Source organism: Trichoderma asperellum, chromosome 5 (assembly GCF_020647865.1).
Source record: "Trichoderma asperellum chromosome 5, complete sequence".
In the NCBI taxonomy this organism is placed as follows: domain Eukaryota; kingdom Fungi; phylum Ascomycota; class Sordariomycetes; order Hypocreales; family Hypocreaceae; genus Trichoderma; species Trichoderma asperellum.
Genome location: NC_089419.1, coordinates 1,542,280 through 1,560,814, shown reverse-complemented (window position 1 = coordinate 1,560,814; position 18,535 = coordinate 1,542,280). Strand labels below are relative to the sequence as shown.

The following is an 18,535-nucleotide window of genomic DNA, read 5'->3' as shown; positions in this document are numbered from 1 at the left end:
TCCAACACTTGTGAAACCACCTTCAGCCGCATCAGTGAAACATGATTGTAAGCCAAGTGCATTTTATATCCATCTAGTATCTGCATAACTATTTAACATTAACATGATGCCTCATCCGTACAACAGAAAAGACCATAAGCCTCGTTTTATTCTCCGCATCCCGACGCCGTATGCCATGAAGCCCGTTCTAGTAGGACTAATAAGCTGATACAAACTTGAAAACCCAATTTTTTTTTAAGACGACTCAGTAACGCTGCCGTGCTCTTGGTTTGGCCGCCGCGCGATTCGCTCTGCATCTGCGATGATGCCCAAGTATTAATAACAAATTCCACCCACATCGAGAACTGCTTTACCAGGCCAGGTCGTTGGTCAGGGCCAGCTTCTCCTTCTCCTGCTGCTTCGGTCGCTTGTTCTTCATCTTGGTGACCTTGCCACGCTTGCGCTTGCTGCCAGCCTTTTCCGCTTCGGACTCATCGCTGTCCTCCTCCTCCTCCTCCTCTTCGTCCTCGCTCTCCAGCCAGTCTTCAAGGTCTTCGAGCTCATCCTCGCTCTCCTCAGCGTCAGAGACGTACTCAACGGCAGCATCGGCATCCTCGTCCTCGCTTTCGGCAATTCCATCAAACTCCTCGTCAGATTCGATGCCCTTGTCCATATCCTCGTCTCGCTCACCCTCGCCGCCCTTCTCCATGGCATTCAGCACCTTCTTCCAAATATCCTCGCTGACGTTCAAGGGTTGGTCTCCGTAGGCGCCCTGTCTCAGACGCTCAAGTAGCTCTCTCTCGATTGTCCTCTCCAGCTTGGCCGCGGCCTCGGCCTTGCGTTCTCTTGTCGCCTCACGGTGCCTGACCTTGGGGGCCAGTTTAGGAACCAGCTTCTCTCCCAGTCGCTCATCTTCGGCGGCGATTCTTCGCATGCGAATCTGCACCTGCGTCAGGCGAGTGAGTCGCTGCTTGCATTTGTGAATTAAGAATTTGGGCCAGTAGATGAGCCTCTCGTCAATCTGCTCCAGAGCCTTTGTGTAGTTGTTGGACAACTTGATGCGCTCCCACATTTTGGAGGGCAGATGCGCTCGCTCGACAGTCTTCATGTAGAGGTATAGCGTATCCTTGGTCGGATGTTGCCGAATGGTGGCATATCGCGAGTTGGCGAGAGGACAAGACTGGCGATTGCACAGTCCAGTGACGTTGTGTTCATTGCGGCAGAAGTTTTGCTGCTTCTCCGTTCTGGGGGGCTAGGTTAGCATTGATCCCAATTGCATATTATAACCAAAGGAAATGATTTTGATTCGAAAAATTAAGAGAGAAAAAAGCCAATGGTGTAAAAGCGTGGTTATCAAGAAACCCAGCGGTTGACCAAAACTCACTTTAATTTGAAGGCGCAAAACTGCTGATTTATGATTTGCCACACAATCTCGTCGGAAGCCATCTTGTCGACCTGAGTCCACCACAAGAGAACTTCGCACTCAAGTAATGAAAAGAAGTGAAGGGATGGAGGAAGAAGAGAAACCCAGTGTTTGATATGGGAAAGACGTGCCAGAAAAAAAAAGTTCCCTAGCGGGGCGCATCGTCTCCAGGTTCCCATAATATTTTTTCAAAGCGCCCAGTACAGCTTCTGACCGCCTTCCTAGTTGGTACCCCTGCATCCCGGTTCCGGAACAATACGCGCTCCGGCGAGATCCAGCGGCTGACCTGCGTCACTCACTGCATCAGCCGCCATCGTTCTCCATCATTTATCGTCTCAACACCAATCATCGCAACGACTCACGATCCTCTCGACGACAGCCCGCGCTTCGGTCCTCCGCGAGCTCCTCTCTTCGTTCCTCTTCTTCGCCAATTCTTTACGGCTTTTAAGCCTTTCAACATCCCCTTCGTGGGGCTGCCGTACGCCGAACCCCGAACCAATCTCCCGTCGCATTACGACGACTCGGTCCCCATAAAACAGACCCGACAGCGTCCTACACACACAACGTCATCATGCCTACCGCCGGCCTCAAGACCATTATCGCCCTGTCCTTCGTCCTCGCCGTAGGATTCCTCCTCGTCATCCTGTCCTGCGCTCTCTACAAGGTCTACTACCCGCTGCTCGTCGTCGCCACGTACGTCCTCGCGCCGCTGCCGAACTGGATCTGCGGCCGATGCGCGAATCCGGATGACTTTGTCGAGAGCGGCGGCGCTGCCGTTCTTGACGTAGGGAGATTTTTCACTGGCTTTTTCGTTGTTATGGGTATCGGTACGTTGTTGATAATTCCCATTGACTACTGATTACAAGAGCCCTGGCGAATGACAATCTTGAACTAACGTTTTATACTTTGCTCTGCAGCCCTTCCCGCCGTCCTCGCGCATTCCGATCTCATCCGAGTCGAAGCCATGATCATGTCCATCACCGGCGGCTTGTTGATTTACGGAACCATCATCAGCTTCGGCATGTTCTTCCAAGAAGAACAGGAGTTTTAAAAGAAAAGAGATGAGGGGAATCATTGACAGCCGAAGGGCCCGGGGTAGCGAGAACAAACCAGCCTGTTATAATGCGTGCACGAAGAAGAAAAAAAAACACGAAAGAATGATACAGCCTACCCAGATTAAGATGGTGCTTTCGACCTTATGAGACTTTTTTTTTTTATCCTGTGTACCATAATTTTTCTTTGAAGGGGGTTTCGATACGAAGCATAAGCGATCTTCGAGATTATTCCTTGCGACTTTTTTTTATTATTACTCGTGTCTTGGATTATTGGATGCACTTGAAACTAAAAATCGTCAGGTAATTTTTTTTTCTGTCTATTGAAGAGATATTTCTGTTCATCTGTTCGAAGTGAAGATTCGCTCGTGCGTCATCGCATCTATCTATATAATGTTGAACCATGCCCATGAACACCAGCTATGCATACGTTGAAGTATATTTCATCTTCCGTTCTTTAGTCCCAAAATTCCATGTTTCTCCCCATAAACCAAACCCAAACAAGAAAAAAATAAAGAAATAAAACAGAGAAAGAAATCAAATAGGAGTTGGTTCTTTATGCTGCATCTTTAAAAACGCCCAACGGCCCACAAAGCTTCGTAAACATCTCCTCCGTCTCTCCCTCGGGCGTGCTCAAAATCGTAACCGCACCCCCTGCTCCAATCCGCCAGACTTCTCTCGGCTGCGTTTCCCCTTCCCCTTCCAGGGGCGGTGCCCGTTCGTCATCCCAGCGGAACATTGTCCTGATGGTGACGCTCCAGTCGCCCTGGCCGCGAGCATCGAGGAATCCAACCACGCCCGAGTAGATGCTCCGCTCGGTGGGCTCGATGGTGTGGAGGATCTCGCAGCTGCGCTTCTTGGGCGCGCCGGTCATGCTGCCAGGGGGGAGGGCGGCGGCGAGGACGTCGAGGCCGTTGGGAACTGAATTGGTGTTCGTGTTCTTGTTGTTGTGATAAGAAGGTAGCTGGCCGTTGACGACGGTGATCATTTGGAAGACGCTAGAGTACTCTTCCACCTTGAGAAGATCCGGTACTGTGACGCGACGGGCACCACATACGCCGTAGAGGTCGTGTCGGACCAAATCCACAATCATGAGGTTTTCTGCCTCTTCTTTGGGGATGTGGAGGAGCTTCTCGGCCTGTGCCAGCGTAGATACGACCTCGGATTTGCGGACTGTGCCTTTCATGGGTCGCATGGAGCAAAGACCCTTGGCGTCGTGGGCAAGGAATCGCTCTGGAGAGCTGCTGAGGATGGTGGCTCCGGCGAGGCGGATGAAGGAGCCAAAGGGGGCTGGCTGGCGGGCTCGAAGGGTGCGGTAAATCTGCCATGGGGTGCCGTGCCTGGATGCTTCATCGGCTGGCCATGATGATGAGGATGCAGATACGCCGTTGGAACTGCCATTTGTTACCGCTGGCTGTTGCAAGTGGCGTGGCACGTCGTTTCCACGGGGGCGAGTCATGGTCGTTTGCGCCGTAAGACAAAGTTCATACGATTGTCCCTCGGCAATGGCACTCTGACACTGGCGGACGTCGTCGTCGTACTTGGCCGGCTTTGGGGTCTTAAAGCGCAACCTGCCCGTTGGCTCTTGGATGCTCTTCAGCAATGCCTCGTTGGGCTGCCTCTTTGCAGCAATAGATTTATACTCCTCCGATCCGTATCCCGGCTGCTGCCACGCCCGAGAAGTCTGCAACTTGGCCACCACATCGTCGATCCATGAATCGGCGGGTGTTGGCGTCAGAGCCTGAACGTAAGCCACCCCGGCTTGATGGTCGAGAACGAGACTCTTGGAGATCCAGGCAAAGCAAAGGTCTGGTCTGTGATGGCCTCTGTTCTTGGAGATCGATTCCGGGCTTAGAGAACTCAGGCCCATTTCGTATGTGACGAATCCCATGAAGCCGCCCTTGAAAGCCGGCTCTTGGCCACCCTCCTCGGCTACTTTGCGCTGCTGCCAAAACTCGGAGATGACATTCCAGACATCGTAGGCACCGTGCTCGTCGCTGCTGTCGATTTCTATCCTCTGGCACACCTCTTCCTGATCCCTGGTTCCGGGCTGGCGTAGAGTCACCCAGCTATCCCCAACATGATATTCGAACCGCAAAGCCTGATCCACCTCCAGCGCAATAATCGAGCTGCGAGCCAAGGGGTCACCGCTGATGGTGCTCGACGAATCAAGCATGATGGAATCAGCACCCCCCACGCCTAGGAATTCCGCAACGTCAGCGGCATCCACGCCGTCTGGGAGGGTGATCCGACGACAGGAGTACACGGGGGCTGATCTCGACGCAGCCAAGCCAGACTGCATATCCCTCCACCATTTCTGAGTTGCGATCCGACTTTGAGCAGCAATGCTCCGCTCGACAATCATAGACGGAGCGAAGCTGTCAGCAATATGCTCCGAATCCACCGGCAGCATCTCTCTCCCCGTTGATTCATTCCATTTGAGCGCCTGGCCGAACCAGTTCTTCAGCACTCCATGCGCCGCAGGATCCGTGCAGATCGACTCGGGATGGTACTGGACTCCCCAGAAAGGCAGCTTCGCATGCCTCACTCCCATCAGGATCCTTTCCGGCTCGGCAGCCCCGTCCTCGTACTCTTCCACCGTCCACGCCAGCGGAACAAGATCGGGCGCCCCCTTTGGCGACAGCCACATGTCCGTCTCCCACCTCTCCGGCGAGATCACATCCTGTCCCAGGTCCGCACACAGACTGTGATACAGCGTCGCCCTAAACTCGGGCACATTCGCAAAGATGTCGCCATCGCGATGCTCGATGCGCCTCACCATCCCATGCAGTCCCCGCCTCAGCTTCCTGATCCCCCCGCCAAACTGCGCAACCAGGCTCTGGAACCCCAGACAGATGCCCAGCACAGGCACGGCCTTGTCCCGGGGCAGCTCCCACAGCAGCCGAAAGGCGCCGACGTCCGCCTCGCACAGCGGCGATCCCGGCCCGGGCCCGCACACCACGGCATCGAAGCACGGCAGCCGAGCCACGAAGTCCTCCGGCGTCCAGTCCGGGCTGGGATCCGCGTGCAGCGTCTTCAAGTCCATGTGCAGCACGTGCACCAGCACATCGTCGCCCAGCGCCTCCTTGAGCAGCGAGACGATGTTGTTGGTGAAGGAGTCGTAGGCGTCCAGGAAGAGGATCCGGCGGGATCGCGAGTTCGCCACAGCTGGCGGGCTGGGCCCCGATTGCGACTCAAGGAGAGGCATGACTGTTATGAGGTGAGGAGGTATGCCGGTCTCCAACTATGTGTATGTCACCACCTCATGAAATGGAGAATTGGCAAATACAGAATGGATGAAATAAAAGTATAGTTATGAAAAAGATAAAGAAAACAAGAAAAGTCAAAATACGGAAATGCCGCGGAAAGCCGGATCGTTAAATTTTTTTTTTCTTCTCGGATATCGCGCCGACGGAGTCACCCGGGACCTATCTAGCATGTGCAACCTTGCTCGCTATTGCAGGTGTCAAAAATTAATGGAGGGGCTAACGACAGGGGCAAAAGAGGAAAAGAATTGAAAAGGAACTATTCTAGGCCTATCAACTCGGGTAACTCAGGCGTATGCTATGCCTAAACATGCCAAGTTGACTGCTCATCCAAATGGCCTGAGCTCAAGGTGGCGTTTTATTTTTTTTTTTTGCTATCTTAGAGGGCCAGTGTAGCGTCAAGTAGAGATAAACAACTCACCAAAGGGCCTTTGCTTCTCAACTTTACGGGCCGATCACTTTATCGAGTTGGATTCAACTAGGTTTATTGGACGTTTTCCTATCCATCTAATTTCAATTAATTCAATGTCTTATCAAAGTGACTGTATTTCAACGCTCCACGTACAATACACGTTGTCTGTTTACTTTGTTTCTAGTATAGGTAGCAGCAATCCTATTGATGGCCACGCAGACTGACTTTAGATCGAGTTATGACTCTTTATTCCCAGCACGCTCAGATATTAACTGATACAATTCGTAACACTTATAAAAATACTAAACAATGTATCAGAGATGTACACGCATATGTGCCGCAGCACCATTCATCGCTATCGCTATCATCGGCGAGGACGTAAAAAGACATCTCGGCATTAAACAGGCTCTAGCTGTACTTCGTAACTCAATCCGAATCCTTCACCGTCAATATGCACGGCTGTCGTGAATGCCACATTCTCCGCTCCTTCATACCAAGAACCGTATTCACAATCGTTTGGGTATCCGACCGCGGCCGCCCTTGGGCTTGCTCACCATCCGCTTCCTTCTCGTTGACATCATCCCAGGTCTGAACCTCTTCGACCGACGCCGTAAGCTCAAACTCCCCTCTGCAGAGCGCAGTCACGCCAATCACAAAGTCCGTGCTGCCACCAGCTGGGAGTTCTGGTAGAAGCTGCTGCAGTGTACCGTTCCACACGAATTTTCGTGTGTAATCAAGTGCGATATTGACGGAGCGGTGACACAGCGCCGGTAGGAGTCTGACCAGGGAGCTAATTGGCCGGCTTGTTCTATTGGTGACTCGCACTCGCACCTGTAGAAATTCATCCACGTACGCGACGTTAACGCTTGTCCCGCTATCATTCGGACGCTCCACAGATACATCTACACCGATCTCGCCGACCTTGATAATGTCAATCATGCGGGTAGTAAGGCGAATGTTCCGGAGCTCGGCGACGCCATTCCGCCTTGGCACTGCTGTTGTCCTCCAAGTTGCCTTTAGACTGTCGAGAATCTTTTCCCTGTACCAGAAAGCCTCGCGGTTGGCCCGCTCCATCTCCGGTGAGATTTTGCTCATGCTCACCACAAATTGCCTACTCTTTGAGGGATTAAGGCTGGGAATTGAAGCGTGGGGATCTTCAAGGTATACCCGCCTAACGGGTATTATAATTCGACTCGTCTTGCCGGGGAGGATGCCCTCTTCAACAGCCATGCCATCTTCGTTTTCAATGTGAACTGCCATTTGACTTGGCCAAGCATTTCGTAAGTCAACGGATAGCAGGCAGTATTCGTCGGGCTTTACCGGCTTGACGCCTCCTAAGCGCTCCCAGAGAGGCTGCGGGATTATGCCGTGCATGGGAATCACATCGATCCTTGCCATCTCAACACTTGCATTGACTGTGACTGTCAAGGGCAGAGATAGCTGTCGTGTGTAAAACTGCTCAGTTATCTCGTCTCGAGGGGCTCCGAGGTAAGTGTAATCGATTTGGATTGTTGCATGCGTCAGCCCCGGCTTGCCAAGAATCTCAAATTCAAATGTTGCCTCGCCTCCTGGAGCAATATTGCGGTCCTGACTAGCCTTTGGAAGCCGTAAAGCTTGCTTCTTAATAAGTATCAATTCATATTCATAAATCTCTGCTGGCGTAGCCTCCCGGTTTGCGAGAGCTGTTTGCAGAGGTTCCTGTGTTGAGTCTTTAAAGGAAAAGAGCATAAAGTCAACCGGCGTCGTGGATTGGTTTTGTAACGTGACGGAGAATATCTGCCTCTCACCCTCCAGAATCATAACTGAAGATTGTGGAAGAGTCGTCGACTTCACCGTCACCAGGGGCTGAGGCTCGATGACGTTGAGATCCAGGGTAGCAGGCTCTAGAGGCATGTCATGGTATTTGCCTGACATGAGAGGAACAGAAACCGATGCGATGCCCTTGACCTTGATTTTATCTTCTTGATAAGGCTTCCAGTGCTTAGGAAAGACGGCAAATCTTCTCTCTCTGCAGCCTCTTACTTTGATAATTGCTCCCGTTACCTTGATGGATCCTGCTTCTTTTGCCAGGCCTTGTAGCCGGACAGCCTGTGTTCGATAAGGACCGATGATGACACTCTCCGTCATGGCTTCGAAATCGACACCTTCTGTCTCTAGCTTTATACTCTCAATATCCAACTCAACGTCATATACGTTTTGGATCGTGACTTTAAATTTCGCAGGCTCACCAGCAACCAAATTTGCGGCAGCTGCGTCGTCCGGCTCTTGTAGGAATGGATTGTAGATGAACGGATTAGCATCCTGAGACGCACGAGTAGTCGTCGCGCCCGGCAAAATGCTGCGAGCGTGAGGAATAGGAATCCGGGTACTTGGGAGCGGCTCCAGCTTGATGTCTCGAATGAGGAACTCATCCCAGAATTCAGCCGTCAAATGGGACATGCCCAATCTCTTCACAAGATTCGAAGTCCGTGAAATGTTGCTTATCAAACGGACCTGCTCATCTCTGTAGATCTTTGGGGAAGCATCTTCACGACGAGGACCCGGAGCGACACCCGATCCAGCAGTGCGCATCAGGTCGCTAGAAAACTTGAGAACCCCGTTAAAGTCCGGTAGAGCTTCCGAGAAGTTGATGCAGGCTCGTAGGATGTTAAGTTTGATATCGGGAAAGCCGAAGAACCGCATCTTCATCTGGCCGCGAATTCTAGCAATCACAGCGTCATCAGAGTCGTCAAACCCTTCCCGAAGCGACTGCCTCCGGGGCTTCGCCCTATCAAATCCAATAACGCCGTAAGACTTGCAAAGGAGCTCAAGGAAAGCCTCTATGCCCTGCTCGATATCTCCTTCAGCCAAGTCAAGGGCCATTGCTCCGGTAGTGCCCTGCGGATTAGAAGCTGTCACGGCCACGAGGCCCGCAGCGGGATGAACTCCAGCGTCCGCAGCCCCTCGCGTCCGTGCTTCAACAAGCCCTCCAATGAGAACTGAAACCAATTCGCGAGTGACCATGGCTTTCTTCCGATGGTACCCCAGAGGTCCAAGCACAGCTGCTATGCCGCTCAAAATCGATATTCGATCAATGGTGGTAAGCAGTTCTGTGGCTGTAGAAGGAAACGCCTGGAATAAGAGAGTTAAAATCTGCTGTCTTGTTGGTATTATCAGCAACCGCGGTGATGTTGTGAGCTCTTTTCCCGTCCCTTTCCCCAGGACTATCATATCAAACGCTGTTTGATTAAGCTTGCCCTCACAAACATGAAGGGCCAACATTATTTTACTGAATCTAATCGTAGTCTCCGCCAACGGTAGAGGGGGGATGTTTTCCGTCGATGTCTTAGAATAAAGTCCCACGATTCGTTCGAGAAGCTCGGGAAGAAGGTTCTGAAGATATCGGACATGTCTGGGTGGATCGCCGTCCTTCTCTTCCGGCTCTGGCTTAACAGACGAGTGTTTATCATGAGGAGGAAGACACACTGTCGGAATTTGGAAGGTTAAGCCTGACCAGCCCAGCAGTAGCAAATTCATTAAGATCAGCTCCAATGCCTTTCCGTGCCAGACGTGATCATTCAAAGACTTGGCAGCAGTTGCTCCTTCGCTCAGCTCCTTCAAGGAATCGCTCCAGCGACCAGCCTGTAGGTACATTGAGCCTATAACAATGGAGGATCTGCCTTTTCCTTTAAGCCTCCAACGGTCGTTTGCTGACCCAGGACCAAATCCCTGCACAGAAACACGGTCGTGGCTCGTCTCTTCGGTGAAATCAGACCTGCTCTGTGTATCAGGAGACTCAGGCCGTTGGCTTGAAGAAGGGCTTGGAAGCTCATCCGCGCTCAGGGGTGGACTAGATAGATTGCTCTTCAGGGGTGTAGACGGGCGGCCTGGTGTTGAGACGCTTGAGCCCGGTGCTCGGTTTGTAGGAACCGGAGGCAGAGACAGTCGCGCGCCTGATCGGTCGCCCATCAAGCCTGAAGCAGAGCTGGATCGCTGAAGGTTCGGCGGAAAAGCAAACTGAGAGTTCCTCCTAGTGAAGTTGGTAGTAAAACTTGTCGGCGAAGTAGCATCCGGGCCCCATGATGTAGTGCTAAGCTGTCTAGCCAGAGAATACCCTCCTGGAGACTCAATCGCCGTCATGGCCTCGTAGGATTTCCCCAGGGTTGTCATCTCAGCCAGCAGCAAGGACGATATGTCGCACATGACCGTCTTCATTGTAGTTCTCTTCGAATCCTCGGGTGGGGGGATCGCCGCCATGCCCTCGGGGATGGGCACTTCCGTCATTGGCGAGACATAGTCGAAGATGAGTACTCGGTGTATGAGGGCTTTGGGATAGTTGTCTCGCAGGTCTTCGAGCTCCTGGTATAGGGCTCTGATGTTCTTCTCGATGGGCCGGGGGCCCTTTCCGTTCATGGAGTTTCTTTTGCTATACGTCGCATCCCCGAGTTCCTGGCCGTCGGCTATCGCGATAACGGCCATTGGCTCTCGAAACAGGTCGAAGGGGGAGAGAGCGAGATGAGAGGGTGGGGGGACGTGGGCAATGAGGTCGTAGAGCATTGCGCCGTCGGGATACGCCAATGGCGAGAACATATCTGGAGAACCTTTACATCAGTTTGTCTAGTCCCCCGAACACGGCGCGCGTAATGCACAGAGTCTATGTGGCATATATAGCTTCCCCTCCATCCCCGGCCAGCTTCCTACTTACTCCTATTGGGTCGCCCATCGGCGCTGATGTCTCTGAGTTGGACGACATGTTCAGCCTGCAGCCTCTCGGCAAAGGTCGCAAATCTGGCGGCCTTGATCTTTCCAAGAGGGAGCAGCAGCGCCTTCACCCTCGCGGGAGCAATGGGAAGCAAAGGGTCCAAGCTCATTCTAGCATCTGGAGTCGCTCAGCATCGTCCTCGGGGCCGCCTTTGTCAGAGATGCCGCGGGTTGGTCGCAATGCAGGGAGAGTTGGGTTCGCTGTTAAAAGGCGATGCGCATATTCCGGCAGAGCTCTGGGCGTTGACTGCGGTAGGGACTTGGCGGAGGTTGATATGAAGTTGCTAGACCCTCTCTCCCTAATGAGGTATGTTGGTCTTTGTGTGTCCACCGATTCCAACAGCTTGTCGCACCGTCCCACTCGTGACCTCCACTGGGGCCAGTTGGTGGAGCTTTATCGTGGGCGATAAGTGCTGGAAAGAATGACGTTGCTTGAAATATGGAGACTTTGCTTGCATATGAATAAAAGAAAAGCACATGCAGCTTTACAAATATGGTAGATTAATCTTATTATCTGCCTCATAACCGAAAGTAAAATTGTTACATTAATTTATATGCGTTTTGAAATGCCTGTTAAATGCTATAAAGTCTGTATGCATGAAGCCTGCAATAATGACTAAGCGAGACCAAAAGTGGCTAGAGACACGAGTGCAGAGGAGAGCTCTCTGCAGGTACTACATACGTCTGCCTACAAATGACTCGATTAAGTGCCTCTCAGCAGTGTTTCCTATTTACTGCATTGGTCCTGTTCTTGAGTGAATCTAATTCTCTTGAAAAATAATTCCAAGTAGCTTGCCAAACTCCTCTCCTGATTTGATCCTAGTTGCATAGAGCAAAGTAGGCTGAAGAGGTGTTGACTTGGGTATATGCTCAATATTAGTCGAAACCACTGTAACTCCAACCCTCCTTGAAATCTGAAGCTAATTCTCTTTGCTGGTTTCCTGGCTTTTGATTGCACTCCTTATACTAAGTTGCAATTATTATTATTATCATTATTATTTTATAATTTCCACGCCTAAAAAAAAATTTCGCAGAGATCGCCGTAATGCACGCTCATCATCAACGCCATATACTTATAGATATAGTAATGGCCATGTCCAAATTTAGTAATCCTTGGCACGCAAATGCGTGTCCTGGATATGAGCAATTATGCGTATAGATTTGCCATGCACCCAAGTCAAATTAAAACAATTCATCATAAATTCTAGTTGACCATGGCCTCTAGACTAGTAGTTTGTAAATATAGTAGTCAGACTCGCATAATATCCAAGGTGCATATGAGGATTAAGTTAGCCTTGGTTATATAATACGCAGAAAGCAAGCAAGAGTGACTGAAATGAAATTTAAGGATTAAATGTTCACTAATTATGATAGAAGCACCTAGTCTTTCAATTTCATACACTTAAAGGCAATTGTCCCTTTATATATAAAGTTTTAGCGTAGAAAAGCCCAATGATCCATCATACTGTTATGTCAAACAGGGCAAAATACAATCGTTACGAGTGTGGCAATTATTGTGATGGAACTACTAAACTGCTTATTATAAATAGACCTCACAAAGGTCCAGGTCGTAGCAGCCAGCTAGCATTCTGCAACTAATACACCATGCATCACCTGAGCCATGATTCAAATTATGTAAAAGATTTCTACATACTCCATCGAAATAAACGAAAAGTAGGAACTCGAATGGATGGCCCTGAACAACTTTCCGAACCCCGATGAATAGACAAACCCGAAAATTTTGTATTCTTGTATTATACAACTCCAACGGAATTGGTTCGGGTATTACGGATAGATTGCGGCTAGATTGCGGCAGAGATAAAGACATGATGCTGCAATGTACATGCATATATTAAGATAAGATAAAGAAGATAAATAAAAAATCAATAAAAAGACAAAAAAATATAAACTTCCTGCCAGCTAGTCATGACAGTCTTTCAGCCGGCAATCGCAGCCATAGGTGCTAAACAAGTCATGTATTGGAGTGTACTGCCACGTTTTCTTGGAAAATCGGACTGGCGGGTATATCTAGAATCAGACCCCTCTTTCTCCATAACAAGTACTAGTAATAGTTCAAGCTTTCTTATGTCAATATTAGTACTACATGTGTAAACAGAATGTTAGCCACCAGCTAACTTCTTCGGGGGTTAAAGTAAATAATAATTAGATGTAGAGAGGTGGGAGATGTGGGATGCAACCCAACTACACAGCCCGCTTCATAATCGGACTCAGAATCGAGGTCATACAAAAGTTAAAAAAAAAAAAATTCTCTAGTATCCGCGGCAGCAAAAGTAAAAGCTCATGAGTCATGAGACCCAAATCGCTATCCGAATCTAGCGAGGGGTGTATTATGCAGCTATGTAATATGGGGAATTTCACGCAAAACAGCCCACGTTTAAAGTTGAAAACGTGGCGAATTTTTTCTCCAAGGTCTAAATGACCAAAGCAACACCTAACCCCCCCCCTTTTTCCTTCCAAGCCACCAGCCTGGAGCTAAAGAAGACATACACAAAAAAGGCACGCACGGTGTAAGCTAACAACCTTTCCATCCCATCTGGGATCTTGCTAGCACAAGGGGGCTTCGATCCCATTCAAACAATCAAGATCCAATTCCATCCGAGTTCCTCTACCGATCATAGTACCTACTATGTATGTCGGGGTTATTTCGCAGATATCACGGTCTGTTCAGACGCAAGAATTATAGCATCATCTGATCCAAGCAAGTTTATGAGATGGCATGATCAAGTGAGAAGACTAAATTAAGTCTACGCAGCTAGTATATAGAGGCTCCAGAAATAGGTACTAAAGCAACAACACCAAGGAGGGCGTGATATCAGAACGAGGTGATCAAAGCAACACAAGAAAAGGGCACATTCCTAGAACGGTAGTGGAGCTCGCCATTTAGGCCCTGGTAATGGGGCGAAATTAATAAGCGCCCGCTCTACAATGTTAGGTACTGTACGGAGTACATGCGCATCAGGTACTTTGGTCCCTACTATTTCTCTCCATCCCCCCCTTTTACACCTACTATTCCTACATATAAGAAAGAAGAATGCAAGAAAGAGAAAGCAGGAAAGAGGAAAAGAGAAACGAGAATAATCATCAACTGCATAAGTTTTGAATCCTTCGTGAAAAATAGTCCTCGTGATTCCATACGCTGGCAACCATTTCGCCACACTGTTGCTGCTTCATGCTCCAGATGGCACCAGGTATGCGGAGTATTAATAAGCTCCAGGTCGCTCTTGACAGCCCTGCTGGGTGCTTATTTTCAGCCCCTCAAGCCCCTCAGCCCCTCCAACGTTAGTGATCTGCAACCGTCAAGCGAGAAGAGAGACAGCCGTGGAGACCTCGGACCGAGTTCCGGGGCTCGGTTATGGTGGCTTCCCAAGTACGTACCCGAAAGGCATCGCACTGCGAGTCCTGTTTTTCAATGGGTATCAATTTCAACAGCTCTACGTGCTGTTTTCTGAAACTAGCAATACATACTATGAAGGTAAATACTGTATGTACATATGTAGATGCTAAAGCTAGCGTGCTTCATGCCATCACTCCCAGCCAATTACCAATGACTACTGGACCTATAGCTCCCCGCCAGCAGGGAACCTGCAGCTACCAACTCATAACAATGCATCTCATCCTAAGCTCTTTTTCAGTGGCTGCAGCTTCGGAATCGGCGTTTTACGCGGCACACAAAACGGAGATGTTCGTTCAGATCCGGATCGACATCTTTACGTGTATTTCGCATGCTTTGGTGCATCTCGACGACATGCATTGTTGTGAAATCAATGGCCCGTGTATTGTTGATTCCAGCTAATAGGTAGTGTCTATGGTTGGTTAAAAAAAGAGGTTCAAAGGCTTTTTTTTTTTTTTTCTGGTCAGTACTCGATCGAAGTACCAGATCGAGTACAGCAGGTAGACCGGCGCCTGGAATCGGAAAGCAAATTTCCCAGAATCCGCATACCAAGCTTCCTCTCACGTTGCTTGGTGTTAACATTTGTCAGGTTGAGATCCGTGAAATCAGAAACCCCCTTAAAAAAAATTCCTTAGCCTAATTTGTCGCTGCTCCGTACTTTTGATAAAATTGCAAATCTCCTATTTCTCTCATCGTTTTTCCTCTTCCTGCCCTGTGAGGACAGACGGCGTGGTCGATAGTCCCGTAGCGGGTGTTTGGCTCGCACCCCGATTCCTATCGTCCCTAGCCTCTTCGGTCAATTCGCTCTCGAAGATGTCGACGGCAAGGCTCGCTTCGACAAAATCCTCCATTTCCTCCGTCACGGTCTTCAGTTTCTCCTTGACAGCAAGGGCACCTTCCGTTCCGACGATATGTCGTGATGGTGGGTTCTCGTGTCCACCAATGGCCGTCAGTGCATAAATGGTCTCGTTGACTAGCTTGTCGATGGAGGATGGTGGTAATTTGGGATAGCGGTAAAAAATCTCACCCACAGCTTCGCCCGACTCCAGTGAGAGACTGTCGGGTGACGTAGCAGACATGTCGATATCCGGATTAGCCGGTACCGCCGTGTCAGGATGCGAGTTGAGGACCGTGGTTAGCATTTCGCGGACGCTGGGGGCCTCTGCGAAGCTGCTCGCATAAGCGGGAATCTGCGGAGCAAAGGCGATACGGTTCGTGAGCGACTGGATCTCCTTGTTGGGCTGCACGATGGTGACCTTGATGTTGAACGGGGCAATCTCGTAAGCAAGGGAGTCGCAGAATCCCTCGAGCGCCCACGTTGCCGCCGTATACATGGACATGTGCGGCGTTCCGATGTGGCCGCCGGTGCTGGTGAGGACCATGATGTGGCCGGTATGCTGAGCTCTGAGCTGTGGCAACGCGGCCTTGATGAAATTGACCTGGGAAAAGAACAGGGTCTCGAACTGGTCCCTCGCCAGGCTCTGGGTGGCGAGATTCGTAGAAAGCTCCTCGACGGTCCCAACAACAGCTAAGAATAGCGGACAAATCTCGTAGTTAGCAACATGACCTATTAATTTTTTTTTTTTTTTTTTTTTTTTTTTCACTCCTCTCTTGACGAGACTCCCCCTCGGGATTCGGATTCAACCACGCAACTGCACAGCCGCGCGCGAATGCATGGGGGGGGGGGTAAGTAGTGCCTGGTGTTTTTTTTTTGTTCTGTTTCTCGGCGTACCTTCAGACCTGCAGCACAGCAGGATATCAATCCTCCCAAACACCTCGACGGCCTCGGCAACCGCGGCGCCGCATCCACTCATTGTCCTCCCATCGCAGCGAATTCCGCGAATCCTGTCCTTCCAGCCCTCCCGGTCTTTCCGCCCGCTAGTGCACTCGTCGATGAGCTCACGAAACTCGGCACTTCGCTCCTCATGTTCAATCTCCAAGGGAGGAAAACAGGCAGCGACGCAGTCGCCGTGAGACAGCAACTGCCGGATCAGACGAACGGTCAGGGGCGACAGCGATGCAGTCAACAGCCACGTGCGAGGCGAGTTATGGGTCGCTGTTGGGCTCTCTTGGTCAGCCATTATTGATGCTTATTGCTCGTCCTGTCCAAAACATTTTACGAAAGAGACGGGGCGAGGAGGGCAATTGAAAGTGATTGACAGGCCACACACGTGAACATTTGGGTGCAAATGATGTAAGGAAAAATTATTAGGGAGAAGAGGAATTGCACTGGAGGCAGAGGGAAGGAGAAGAAGGAAGGGTTATTTGAAATAAAGTGATCAAAGCTCGGCTGGAGAGTCAGGCAGATTCAAGGCTAGCCAAGGTGGTGAATGAAGGAAGCAAGGGAAATGAAGAAAACGGGTAAGGCCGCCGGCGTGACACGCAAAATAAAGCCGTCAAGACAGAGCAGAAGCAAAGACAAAAGGGGAACACGATAAACGAATCAGGTAAAAGGCCCCCGTTGGATTTGGTCAAGGAAATGCCAGTTCCGGCATCACCACGCAAAGAGGGCGTTGTGCCGTATACTGCCCGGGCGATCGCCACTAAGGACAAGAAAAAGTGTATATGTAGGGGTGATGTAAGGTAGGCCTGTTTTTTTCCTTTTTTCTTTCCCCCCTCCAGCAGAAAACATATATCAAAAGCAAGGTTTAAAAAAAAAATAAAAAAAAAAACCAAAAGGTACGTACGAAAGGAGGGGTTTGGCGGTCGCGTCGTCGATGGGCCCGGAGTGACGTCCTGTAGGCGACTCTGGCTGCTCTGGCTCAGGGCACGCAGCGGAGGCTGTAGGTGGCTCGAGCGCTGTTGCTGCTGCTGCTGCCGCGGCGTGCCGGCGGGCACGTTGCCGCTATCGCTCCCAGTCCCAGACATAACAAACTCAAACCCGAGGTTATAGGCGTGAACTCGCTAACGTCGAATCAATCATGCGCAGTGTCGAAAGCTCCAGTCTTTGACAGCCAGGGGTGAAGAGTGAGCAAGAAGCTGCCAGAAAAAGGACAAGACGAAAAAAAGAAGAAGAGAAGATAGAAAATAGAAAATAATAATAAAATAATTGGGATGTTGAATGAGAGTGAAAGGAAAGGCAAAAATAGTTGAGAATACAGACACACACAAATAAAAAAAAAAAAAAAACTTCCAGTAAAGAGTGTATGAAAAGAGTGTAGAGAAAGAAAGATAGCGTACACACACAGACACACAAGAAATAAAGGAGAGTGAGGCACCTCTCAAGAACAAATCCAAAGGGGGAGGAGAGCGCAGAAGCATTATTATCAACGAATACGCTCGCTCTGGCGACTGAATCGTTCAACAGGCAGCATCACGCCTGGCGTACGAGGCGAAGGGGAGCGGCGATAGTAACATTTTCATAACAACAGCACCCGCAGCGGATCAGCCATCCGTCGGGAGCTCGCTTAACCATGGACGACCGGGTCCGAAGCGGTAACTAGTAGTGGCCTGAATGCATCACCACGAGAACTTCTAGTATTGGGCAATGTTCCACGCCTGCCACCCCCACCGGCCCGAACTTGGCGATAGACCCGACACTTACAAGGCCATCGCCGCCCATAGGGCTGGCCTGGTAAGCTTGTTTCGATGACAACAGGCAGGACAGCCCGGCGAGCTGGTGGGGCCGGGGAGGATGTGGCTCGCGACTTTGGAGCACCAGCTGCCAATGGCCCTGAGTCAGAGGGCCGCTCATTATCAGTATCGAGAAGCAGAATTGCAAGTGCCGAGATTTGTGCTGCCAAGCACTTGCAGCGTCTAGGCCACTAGTCGTGGGTGCAGCCCCAGTTGCTGGGACGTTTGGCACAGACAGCTGATGTTTTGAATCGTCCCGTCAGCCTTGCATCGGAAATGGCCCTGCAGCCGGCTGTATCTAGAAACTACCAGCTGATGTATACCCATAGTCGCGCCAGGGATGCTGCCGCCGGGCATGTGGTTTGAGAGCTGGCTCTGCCTGGCCCGGCCGCTGCTGTAGTTCATGTAAACTCGGGGGCTTCGGTGCGGCCGGGTACGGTGCCGGCTCGACCAACGGCGCACTGGTTGCACAGGGCATGGCTCTGCTGGATCAGAGATCTATGGGCCCCCGATTCGGGGCCCACGCTATCCCGCCGCGCTATACCCAGCCTTGTCGAGACTTCATCACTTGCCGAAGCCTGCGAAGGGCCTAGGGCCGCTAGCAGTTGCGCTGTCACGGACTCGGCGGGCGCTGGAGCCGCCCCAGGCAGGGCTTGCTGCTCCTGAGCAGCGACAGGC

General features: G+C 50.7%; 5 protein-coding genes across 5 annotated transcripts; 1 reads left to right on the top strand and 4 right to left on the bottom strand.

Moving 5' to 3' along the window:
- Positions 1-50: 50 nt before the first annotated feature.
- Positions 51-1,510, bottom strand: TrAFT101_008677 (uncharacterized protein). Its single transcript, XM_024902451.2, has 2 exons — positions 1,364-1,510; positions 51-1,223 (listed from the first exon to the last, which is right to left on the bottom strand). The coding sequence occupies exons 1-2, from the start codon at positions 1,423-1,425 to the stop codon at positions 350-352; spliced, it is 936 nt and encodes a 311-aa protein (XP_024761908.1). The 5' UTR covers positions 1,426-1,510; the 3' UTR covers positions 51-349.
- A 463-nt stretch (positions 1,511-1,973) lies between these two features.
- Positions 1,974-2,453, top strand: TrAFT101_008676 (uncharacterized protein; the record flags this gene model as incomplete). The annotated part of the gene is made up of 2 exons (XM_024902452.2): positions 1,974-2,229; positions 2,320-2,453. The coding sequence occupies 2 exons, from the start codon at positions 1,974-1,976 to the stop codon at positions 2,451-2,453; spliced, it is 390 nt and encodes a 129-aa protein (XP_024761909.1).
- Positions 2,454-2,751: 298 nt separating this feature from the next.
- TrAFT101_008675 (uncharacterized protein) lies at positions 2,752-5,767 on the bottom strand. Its single transcript, XM_024907930.2, has one exon. It carries the CDS (start codon positions 5,660-5,662, stop codon positions 3,011-3,013), a length of 2,652 nt encoding a protein of 883 aa, XP_024761910.2. The 5' UTR covers positions 5,663-5,767; the 3' UTR covers positions 2,752-3,010.
- Positions 5,768-6,227: 460 nt separating this feature from the next.
- Positions 6,228-11,318, bottom strand: TrAFT101_008674 (uncharacterized protein). The gene is made up of 2 exons (XM_024902453.2): positions 10,817-11,318; positions 6,228-10,703 (listed from the first exon to the last, which is right to left on the bottom strand). The coding sequence occupies exons 1-2, from the start codon at positions 10,980-10,982 to the stop codon at positions 6,559-6,561; spliced, it is 4,311 nt and encodes a 1,436-aa protein (XP_024761911.2). The 5' UTR covers positions 10,983-11,318; the 3' UTR covers positions 6,228-6,558.
- A 2,986-nt stretch (positions 11,319-14,304) lies between these two features.
- Positions 14,305-16,934, bottom strand: TrAFT101_008673 (uncharacterized protein). The gene is made up of 2 exons (XM_066128402.1): positions 16,017-16,934; positions 14,305-15,812 (listed from the first exon to the last, which is right to left on the bottom strand). The coding sequence occupies exons 1-2, from the start codon at positions 16,363-16,365 to the stop codon at positions 14,974-14,976; spliced, it is 1,188 nt and encodes a 395-aa protein (XP_065984520.1). The 5' UTR covers positions 16,366-16,934; the 3' UTR covers positions 14,305-14,973.
- Between the last annotated feature and the right edge of the window lie 1,601 nt (positions 16,935-18,535).